We start from the raw sequence: 10,000 nt of genomic DNA, 5'->3' as shown, positions 1-10,000 counted from the left end.
ATTTGTTTGAAGAGAGGAAAAGGGTAATAGAACATGTTTTCAGAAGAGGATGGTACTGCTCATGGAAGGTGTGGTGATAGTAGAAAGTAAATGACGGAAGGGACACAGACAGAGAGAGAGATAGAAAGATGTATAGATACCGACATATGACAATGGACAAACAGATAGATAAACAAAGAGACATTGTTGTATGTAGGATTGACCAGCAGGTGTGTGCATGCGTGCATGTGTGTGTGTGTGTGTGTGTGTGTGTGTGTGTGTGTGTGTGTGGGTGGGTGTGTGTTTTTGTTTGTATGGTTTGTGTGTATGGTGTGTGTGTGTGTGTGTGTGTGTGTGTGTGTGTGTGTGTGTGTTTGTATGGTGTGTGTGTGTGCACGTGCGCGCGTGTGTGTATGTATGTATTGCATGGGTGCAGCTAAATAATTTGCAATCACACAACCCATTGAGACTTTAGGCAAAGCTAACATAACAACTACAAAATACAAATCATGACAGGCAAATACCAATCGTCTCTCTCACTCTATAGGAAAACGTGAAATCAGCCAATATTCCAAGTGCTTCACAAGCAGAAAGGACAAACGGATTTCACATGCAGCTACGATTCTTTGTCACTTATGGCTCAGCTACTGTCGCTCTCTTCTTTACTGTCGTGCCATCACAGAGAGGAGAAACATCACCTGACACAATAGTTGTATGCATCAGTCAAACAACCTGGTTTTCTTACAAACCACTGATGTCACCTATTTCAGATTGTTGACTGTAGAAACATACAGTCTTTCAAACGACCACGAGTGTACGGCCTTGATGAAGAAAGCTCACCGTTTGCTGAGCCACTGAATGGCGACGTAGGACAGAAAGTCGAGTTTCGTTATTCCAAGTTTGTTGGGGCAGATACGTGTTACATGTCTGATTGAGTACAACGTTTACCATATTTAGGATTCTCGTGTGTAACCGACTACGCACTGACATTATGTTGGATCATTGTCTTTGTGTTGGATGAACAATTTGTGATGTCTGTTCTTGTGTTTTTTTAGAGTAATTTTCAATGAGAGTGGAGATCACATCGTTGAATTCCATATGAGCGACTATTGGCCAGAAAGGTTGATGTTTACTGCGGTCATCGGAGATCGTTTGTATGGTGTGACGTCATCATCATCAAATATGTATGTATATATGCTGTTGCCTTTTTATACTCCCACTTGTTCTATATATCTACTTGTGTTAACTTAATTGATTGCAGAGTTGGTTGTGTTTGTGTGGAGAGTGATGAACCCCCGGTTGTTATGGAGTCTGAACCGCTTCCTACGGTTTTGTCAGTGAAGTCTGCAGGACACGACTTGCTTGTTCTCACCACGAATGGTTTGTATGTCTTGAATCCCGATTCTCTCGCATCGTTTCCGATTAGAAGCAGCACAGATGGGACTGTAGGGGATATGACTGGTAGTCAAGTTGCTGTGCCTGGAAAGTTTGTTCAGTGGGAGATATTCGAGACAACTGAACGTGGAGAAACGACATTGACTGCGTTGGCATTAGATTACACGTTTGTGTTACTGGCGGTCAACAGGTGGGTTGATGCTTATTGACACACACACACATGCACCCACACACACACACACACACACACACATGCGCGCGCACGCGATGCACACACACACCACACTATTTGTGCTCTCACTGAGTCACATGATCAAGTTTTATGAACCACGCCCATTTATTGTTTTACCACTTGCCACAATAAAATATTCTCGTGTGTGGTGTGTGACTCAATGAACCAGGTGGCCAGTAAGGCTGTTTTGCTACCCATGGCCGTAGGAACAGAATTTAAACTGGCCTGATCTAACGTGCGTTAAAGGGGTGTGGCCTAGCGTGCGTTAACGAGGAGTGTCCAAACGTGCGTTCCATTTATTATGAATGTTTCCGGATAGGGTTACGTTTTGATTCCCGGATTTGTATCTCTGCAAAAGCGTTCTCTACAATATTTAATTGATGAAACCATTTATCTTAGAAGTGAGCTTCAAATTTTTTATATGCAGATACAGTATAGTCACTATATATATATATATATATATATATATTACTTATTTAATCATCCTTACCTCAAACCGGAAGTTGATTGCATTGTGAAAGTCATCTTTCTGAAAACCGCGGACTGGGTGCTACGGCCCTGCTACATACACTTACATTGGGGTCTAACAGGTTGTACTCGGCATCACACCATGAATACGTCTAGACGTTGGCAAGTAGCCGTGTGATGATGTGGTATGTCTCTAGGTCGTCATCTAACTCTCACACTTCTGTACAAGTCAGTTGCAGCGTGGAACTACCGGGTGTCCCATCCGAGGTCATAATCCTACCCGGCGATCGTGAGTAGCCACCTCACTGCACACTCCGAGTGTCTACTAAATGTTTATTGCAGGTGGTGTGCTCCTTACAACGGGACTCTTCATGTCACACGACCCTGACTTTACCGAGCAGCTACTCTGGCTGAGTATGAGTGGCGAACTAAAGGGCATTCTTCCCGTTTTGGGTCGTGGCCCTCACTCGTTCTTCCCGCTGACGCTCTATCCTCGATCGGACGCCAAATCCGTACAACTTGGCCTACACGTTTACTTCAGTGACGGCCGAAAAGGTATATGTTGCATGGCATTGTGATGATGTTAAATAGCCACTCAAATATCGAGTTCAGTATTCGCATTTTTCAATTTATATCAATGACAAGTGTATGTACACAGTACACAAACTAGACTCGCTCAGCCTCTAGGTCTTTCGCGCTGAAGTGATGAGGAAGGAGGTCACTGACAGACAGACAAGTGTATGACAAGTCAGGCTTAGTCAGTACGACCGTCCAGTCCGATCCAAATTCTGACAGAAATTGTCGACAGGCTCCACATGGCGTCACCGTTTTCTCCCTCATGTCGCACGCGACGGCGATCGCTTTGAATTTCCTGCAGCCTTCACTGACGGCCTTTACTATGGCCGTTCGCTCGGCACAGATCGACAATCCGTAGCTCGAGTTCTCGACGTTGCAGCCCGTGAATAGGCGATCGTCGTCTGTTAGGAGAGCTGCTCCGACTCGGAAATGACTGTAGGGGCAGTAGGCGTGAAGCTTCGCGTCTTGGCAGGCCTTCACAAGCTCTTGTATTGACGATTCGCCGAGACTCCGTTTGTCCATTGTTTAAATTTTACACGCATGCGCAGAATGAATGTCAATTAATTAGCTACTTGGGTTTAATTTATGTACGCTAGACGGATTGTGTGTGATCCGTACTTGTGTGCTGCACAGGTAACAATTTGTGGATTTTGTGTGTGCGCGCACCTACATTATTGTGCTGTTTAGCGCGCGTTAGGTGCAGCCTAATCAATGGCTCTAGCTTGTGTGAGGAATAGCTATTTCCTGTTGCGTCACGGAGAGAGTGAAGCAAACAAAGCGGGTATTATCGTCAGTGACCCTAAACTTGGCGTTACGGCATTTGGGCTGACCGAGTTGGGTAAAATTCAAGCCAGAAAGGCAGCAGCGGATCTGAAATTTCACATTTCGAAACAGAATTTACGTCACACAGACGTGGTGATTGCTAGTTCTGACTTCAAACGAGCATATGAAACAGCATACGTAGTATTTGAGCGTCTAGATAAGGAAGCAACGCTGAGAACAGACATCAGACTGAGAGAGAGGTATTTTGGTGATTTTGACACAAAAAGCAACGAAAATTACGAGATTGTGTGGAGAGAAGACGCCGTCAGCTCGTTGCACACGAAATTTAGCGTGGAAAGCGTTGCCAGTGTTCAAACTCGCGCTCTAGCTGCAGTTACTGAACTAGATGCGACTTTTAGTCAGAAAGTGATTGTGTTAGTTGCCCATGGTGACACACTGCAAATTCTACAGACTGCTTTTCTGGGAGTTGAAGCGTGTAGACATAGAGAACTACCACCACTGGCCACAGCAGAACTACGTCAAGTAGCTCTACTACAATGATGTCAGATGTTAGTTGGTAAACGTCCAGAAAATTTACTAAATAAATTAATAAATTGATATCTGTTGTTGTCTCTGGTGTCAGTAGAGTATCTGTGTGCCATACAGTATCTGAGTGACATATGAATGAGTGAGAAGTTGGAGCAAGGAAGGCAGAGTGAAAGTAGTGTGGGTCCTACTACTGAACTTAGATGGTTAGACAGTGAAAATTGTGTTAGCAGACATGCATGTTCAACAAGCCCTTCCTCCTCTCATTTTTTATTAGCTAAACTCCACGTTACCATAAACTGTTACACATACTTGCCAGCAGCAGTTACATGCACCTGCAGTCAAACGTCATTGTGTTATATTTCAAAAGGTACAATGTCCTGTAGCAAATGGAGTGGTAAACACTGAAGAGCGGCATAACTGAACCGACTGTAGAAATTGTTGGAAATGTAAAACATACAAATTGTCTGTAGTTTTGGAGGACGAACGTCATCTGGAGTTGCCTGCAAATACAACAGATATTATCCATCAGTTACCTTGCGAAGGAGGCAAAACTGACATAAGAAAGTGCTTGCATTGACAGCTGATACGTCTTATCCATCTTGGCATCTTTGCCTTCATTTTGTCCACACGTTACTGTCAAGTGCAAGAGATCAAATCCGTTGCTGTTGTCTTCGTCTCTCATAGTGTCACGATTTTCATCTCCCTGGCAAAGATTTGCCAATGCAAATGCTCCCATCTCTCGAACTTGTGGATACTGAGATTGGAGGAGACACGTGAATGGAGTAAATACCGGCCATATATATCGATCCTTATCAGCCATTCGAACCTAACCATTATACAACAATGTTAATTGCTTGGCAACGCTACCCATGGTGGTCAAATAGAGACAGACAGATACACAAACAACACATAAAACTGTACATAGCAGTGACACAAAGTGTGATAAGTTATATAACCAAGTAGGTAGAATAGACAAGACACTGCCTGTCCATAACAGAAATAAGGAAAATTTGAATATTACTTGATTTGGGTTTGTTTCTGATATAAATAACTTGACAGCTTGTAACATCTCTTCGTCCTTGTCACTCAGAGGCATTGCCTTCAATGTGGATTTTACAGCATCGTAGCTGCTTGGTCTGCCAGTCTGTCTAACCGTATTCATAAGTTCCAGCCAATGTCTCCAGCTTCGTTGATGTAACAACAGACTGATTCCAACATAGCATAAATATGATATGTGCAGTGGCAGAAGACTAATCATATTGATGCCTCGAAACATAAAAACATTTCCTGAAAGTTCATGTCGATGCAGTTTATAAATGTCTTGTGCTAAATAGAAGAATCGACCTGCAACATCGTGTTCAATCATCGAGTCTAACACAGCAGCATTTACAGCACAACATGTAATGCCTGCAATAATAGAGTCAACAACATAAAGTAATGTGGTTGGATCTGATGCCATATCAAGAAGAGGTCGAAAAGCCCCCGAATGCACAAACTTGACTTGACACACTTTGTCATCAAGGAATGTACAACTCAGCTTTCCACACTCATACTTCGTTTGTCCTGTCTTTGCCTTGCAAAGCACATCTATGATCATGTCCAACATTCCATGATCATAAGCTATCAACAATCGTTCATCATCGCTTGCATAGCATTTCATTGCTTTTAAGGCAACCAAGCAGAGAGACTCGAGGTCTTGATCTTCCCAGTTTGAAGAGCAAAAATCAGAATATGTTTTCTGTAGGAGTGGCATGAGTTTTGAAACTCCACCCAGCGAAGAAAACCAATCAGCAGCATCTTGACTCATTTCATTGGCTAGAGGTTGAAATAACTGAGAAAACATCGACCTGCAGGCTTCATATTGTTCGTGCGCTGTCCCAGATAAATCTCTAAAACATTTCTCCACTTGTCTGCGACTGTATGCAAACACTGTGGCTTCTACCTCACGTTTTACACGTTCAATAGTCTCCACGTCGACATGTGAGCTGTACCGCTCTCTAGTAGAACGTTCTCGTTTTTGATATTCGTGCAGACTGATTCCACCCCAATCTAAGCCAATGCGACGTTCACCTTTTACATGATTTTCCAGATTTTCGGTGAGATCTCGTCTGAGACACTCTACAGCCATACATGCAGACATAGATACCTAGGTATAACATTGCGCAAGCGCATTAACCTATTAATTAAATGATTTTACTTGTTTTTACGTGTCTACGTATATTTACTGTCTGCTGCGTCTATTCAAGGTTACTTTATCTGCTACTGGGTAGCTTCTTGCTAGTCAACAAGTTACCAGATGATTAGCACCACTAATGTAGAAGTTTGCCAACAGGGTTTACATGAGCTTAAAATTAATTAATTAATTAATTAATTAGGTAAAAGTAGCTAATAGTTTCAGTAGCCATGCGGTCAAGCCATGATACATTATGTTGGTTTATGTTAACGTGAAAACGCACTGGAAATTGTTTTTTCATTTTACTGACAATAGTACAAAATTCAGTTGTAGAAAATGGAACATTTACTGTACAGTCTAGATGCCAGACAGACTAGATGGCTGGTGCACCTGCTGTTGATTTGCTTTGGGTATACAACATTTAGTTCTACTTCTAGATTGTCACTCTTCTCTAGGTAGATAGACTCTGAGATCGTTGTGGTGCGAGTAAACCTTACTGGACTATTCTTACTTACTTTCTTGTCGTCTCTGGTTGCATGCAAGTATCTGGGTAACTACAAATGAGTGAGAAGCTGGAGCAGGAAAGGCAAGCCTGGTGAAACTGGAGTGGGTCTAACTAAAGTTTTTAGGTTCAGCCAGCTTTTCCCTTGCCTCATGTTTGTTAAGGTAAACCTCACGTTGTTAGAAATACTTGCAAACAGCAATTACAATTACATGCACCTGCACCTGCAGTCGAACGTCATTGTGTTATATTTCAAAAGGTACAATTTCCTGTAGCAAATGGAGTGGTAAACACTGAAGAGCGGCATAACTGAACCGACTGTAGAAATTCTTGGAAATATAAAACATACAAATTGTCTGTAGTTTTGGAGGACGAACGTCATCTGGAGTTGCCTGCAAAATACAACAGATATTATCCATCAGTTACCTTGTGAAGGAGGCAAAACTGACATATGAAAGTGCTTGCATTGACAGCTGATACGTCTTATCCATCTTGGCATCTTTGCCATCATTTTGTCCACACGTTACTGTTAAGTGCAAGAGAGCAAATCCATTGCTGTTGTCTTCGTCTCTCATAGTGTCACGATTTTCATCTCCTTGGCAAAGGTTTGCCAATGCAAATGCTCCCATCTCTCGAACTTGTGGATACTGAGATTGGAGGAGACACGTGAATGGAGTAAATACCGGCCACACATATCGATTATTATCAGCCATTCGAACCTAACCATTACACAGATATAGTTAGCAGTTTGCTAACACTTCAAATGGAGACACACAAAACAAATACACAGACGCGTACACATATAGGTGCATGATAACTACTGTAACCAAGTGGATACAATAGACAAGAAAGTTCCTGCCATTTACGGTAATAAAATATAAATAAATTTGAATACAAGTTACTGCTTTACTTGATTCGGGTTTGTTCCCGATGTAAATGAGTTCACAGCTTGTAACATCTCCTTGTCCACATCACTCAAAGGCATTGCCTTCAACGTGCATGTCACAGCAGCATAGCTACTCGGCCGGCCACTCCTGCTAAACGTATCTATAATTTCCAGCCAATACCTACGGCTACGTTGATGTACCAACAGACTGATTCCAACATAGCACAAGTATGCTACATGCAGTGGCATATAACTAATGATATCAACGCCATGAAACACAGCAGAGTCTTCCAATATTTCAAGTTGATGCATTTCATTAACATTTTGAGCCAAATGAAACAATCGACTCATAACATCATTTTCAATCATAGCCGTTAACGCAGCGGCATTACCAGCACAGCATGTTATTCCTGCAATGATACAGTCAACGGCCATAATTGTAGTAATCGGATCTGATGCCATATCAAGAAGAGGTCGAAGAGCCCCCGAATGAACAAACTTGACTTGACACACTTTGTCGTCAAGAAAAATGCAACATATTCGTCCACACTTGTCTTTCAGTTTTCCCGGCTCTGCGTTCGTAAGCACATTGACAATCATGTCCAACAGGCCATGATCATAAACGAGTGATAATCTCTCAAAATTACTTGCAAAGTATTTCATCGCTTCTAACGCCTGCACACACAGATACTCGAGGTCTTCGTCTTCCCAGTTTGAAGAGCGAAATTTAGAATAGGTTTTCTGCAAGAGTGTCATGAGTTTTGAAACTCCACCGAGGGAAGAAAACCAATCGGCAGCATCGTAACTCATTTGATTGAATAAAGGATGAAATAGGTCGGAATTTAAAGACACACAGGCGTCGTACTGCGCATGTGCACTCCCGGATAAATCTCTAAAACATTTCTCCACTTGTCTACGACTGTATGCGAACACTCTGCCTTCTACTTCACGTTTTACACGTTCGATAGTCTCAGCGTCGACATGTGAGATGTACTGTTCTTTGATGGAACGTTCTCGTTCTTGATATTCGTGCAGACTGATGCCACCCCAATCGCAGCCAATACCACGTTCACCTTTCACATGGTTTTCCAAGTTTTCGGTGAGATCTCGACTGAGACATTCTACAGCCATGACGTCACAACTTTATACGCATGCGTGTCTGGTTGTTGTGTCTGACTACCGACATGTACACGTACATTCATTATATTGTTGTCAACAAATTTTATTCTATAAATAAACATATCACAACAGCTGAAAGAGCTTGCTTACTAAATATAATATGATAAACATAAAAATATGTTTTAAATTGAATTGACTGAGATATGTCAATCTGTTACATTGGCCATTAACTCCACATTGTAAATTCAATGATATCTGTACCAACATGCAGTGCCAACGTGCATGTAGCAACGGCGGATCACGTGTTCATTCCCGGAGGTCCCATGATTTAATTTCCCGTATGTGAAGTTATACCATTAGTGACATGTTTGTTGGCAGCCGTTTATGAAAAGGCGGAATCAATGGCTTCATCAGGCTTCGATTCAGGTCAGAATTGAGTGGGTGGGGTTAACGAAGTCGTATGAGTGCAATACAAAGGGTGGCATGGCAACCGTTAGGTCTACGTCTCTTGCTATGCGCGCACATTCCTAGAGTTCGTCTAGACGCATACGAGCGGTACATGTCGCCACAATGGAGAGCAGTGGCAATAGAGATGAAGAAGCCGCGGCACTGAAACTGCAGACTCATTTTAGAGGAATGAAAGCGCGAGAAGAGTTACGGAGGAGGAGAGAAGATGCTTACAGTGAGAAATGATGACGACGACAAACATAATCAAACGTTTGCTAGTAGTCTAGTATAGTGATAGACTGTACGCGTAGATTGTTTACTCTGTAGACAAAGTGTGCGAGTGTGTGCTCGTGTATGCTAATTGTTGGTGTATTGTAGGGATGAGGTCTGAAGCTGCCGTCGTCTTGCAAAGTCGATATCGAGGATACCGGGCGAGGAAAGAATACAAGAGAATTAGAGAAGAACGGAAAACAAGCGAAGGAGGAAAAGACGGTAGAGAAGAAGAGAATTTAGATTTGGAATTTGTGGAAAAGGGAAGAGACTTGGATGGAGTAGAGACAACAGGGAGGAATGAATTTGATGCTTCTGTAGATGGAATGTGGAATAATGATAATGAAAGAAAAGAAGACACAAGAGTTGAAGTCGGTAGAGAGACAAACACAGAACCTGAGTCTAGTGTGCAAGGTGAGGAATCAGAGGAGAAGGAGAAGAAGGATGATGAAATAAGGAATGATTCACACGCTTTGCAAAACGAACGGTTACTACAGGATAACATAGTTGACACTCAACAGAAAGAAGTGAATACAAGAGAGACAGAAAAATCTAATGATGAAAGACAAAGAAAATCTACAAAGAAAGTCATTGAAACATCAAGTGCTGAAAAACAGAAAGATGAACAATTAACTACAGAGA

The 10,000-nt window shown here is 42.2% G+C and overlaps 6 protein-coding genes across 8 annotated transcripts in view; 3 read left to right on the top strand and 3 right to left on the bottom strand.

The window, feature by feature from the left end:
• Nucleotides 1-2,744, top strand: part of LOC134187273 (uncharacterized) — a 10,774-nt gene extending 8,030 nt beyond the window's left edge. The window contains exons 13-20 of the mRNA XM_062655389.1: nt 1-68; nt 527-691; nt 750-877; nt 937-972; nt 1,035-1,163; nt 1,241-1,564; nt 2,272-2,363; nt 2,417-2,744. The exon at nt 1-68 is cut by the window's left edge and continues 34 nt beyond it. Coding sequence (XP_062511373.1) covers nt 1-68; nt 527-691; nt 750-877; nt 937-972; nt 1,035-1,163; nt 1,241-1,564; nt 2,272-2,363; nt 2,417-2,652 — 1,178 coding nt within the window. The 3' untranslated portion in view covers nt 2,653-2,744. The remainder of the gene's footprint in view (nt 69-526; nt 692-749; nt 878-936; nt 973-1,034; nt 1,164-1,240; nt 1,565-2,271; nt 2,364-2,416) is intronic.
• Nucleotides 2,682-3,229, bottom strand: LOC134187395 (cytidine deaminase-like). The gene has a single exon (XM_062655514.1). It carries the CDS (start codon nt 3,170-3,172, stop codon nt 2,741-2,743), a length of 432 nt encoding a protein of 143 aa, XP_062511498.1. The 5' UTR covers nt 3,173-3,229; the 3' UTR covers nt 2,682-2,740.
• Nucleotides 3,213-4,277, top strand: LOC134187394 (2,3-bisphosphoglycerate-dependent phosphoglycerate mutase-like). 2 transcript variants are annotated; one of them, XM_062655513.1, is made up of 2 exons: nt 3,213-3,283; nt 3,338-4,029. In XM_062655513.1, the coding sequence occupies exon 2, from the start codon at nt 3,362-3,364 to the stop codon at nt 3,971-3,973; it is 612 nt and encodes a 203-aa protein (XP_062511497.1). In that variant the 5' UTR covers nt 3,213-3,283; nt 3,338-3,361; the 3' UTR covers nt 3,974-4,029. The 2 variants fall into 2 exon arrangements, with proteins under 2 accessions (XP_062511497.1, XP_062511496.1); XM_062655512.1 differs by adding an exon at nt 4,059-4,277 and having other exon boundaries at nt 3,227-3,989.
• Nucleotides 4,245-6,101, bottom strand: LOC134187392 (uncharacterized). Its single transcript, XM_062655509.1, has 3 exons — nt 4,983-6,101; nt 4,518-4,787; nt 4,245-4,461 (listed from the first exon to the last, which is right to left on the bottom strand). The coding sequence occupies exons 1-3, from the start codon at nt 6,099-6,101 to the stop codon at nt 4,315-4,317; spliced, it is 1,536 nt and encodes a 511-aa protein (XP_062511493.1). The 3' UTR covers nt 4,245-4,314.
• Nucleotides 6,102-6,786: 685 nt separating this feature from the next.
• Nucleotides 6,787-8,653, bottom strand: LOC134187272 (uncharacterized). Its single transcript, XM_062655388.1, has 3 exons — nt 7,547-8,653; nt 7,086-7,355; nt 6,787-7,028 (listed from the first exon to the last, which is right to left on the bottom strand). The coding sequence occupies exons 1-3, from the start codon at nt 8,651-8,653 to the stop codon at nt 6,882-6,884; spliced, it is 1,524 nt and encodes a 507-aa protein (XP_062511372.1). The 3' UTR covers nt 6,787-6,881.
• A 313-nt stretch (nt 8,654-8,966) lies between these two features.
• LOC134187071 (trichohyalin-like) overlaps nt 8,967-10,000 on the top strand; it is a 7,076-nt gene continuing 6,042 nt past the window's right edge. Inside the window, exons 1-3 of one of the 2 annotated variants that reach the window (XM_062655186.1) lie at nt 9,063-9,067; nt 9,173-9,323; nt 9,467-10,000. The exon at nt 9,467-10,000 is cut by the window's right edge and continues 327 nt beyond it. In XM_062655186.1, the coding sequence (XP_062511170.1) occupies nt 9,212-9,323; nt 9,467-10,000 (646 nt within the window). In that variant the 5' untranslated portion in view covers nt 9,063-9,067; nt 9,173-9,211. Of the gene's footprint in view, nt 9,068-9,172; nt 9,324-9,466 lie in introns of both variants that reach the window. The other variant, XM_062655187.1, reaches the window with a different exon arrangement.

The sequence above is a fragment of the Corticium candelabrum genome, chromosome 11, assembly GCF_963422355.1.
Source record: "Corticium candelabrum chromosome 11, ooCorCand1.1, whole genome shotgun sequence".
In the NCBI taxonomy this organism is placed as follows: domain Eukaryota; kingdom Metazoa; phylum Porifera; class Homoscleromorpha; order Homosclerophorida; family Plakinidae; genus Corticium; species Corticium candelabrum.
This window is presented reverse-complemented; position numbering and strand designations above follow the sequence as displayed.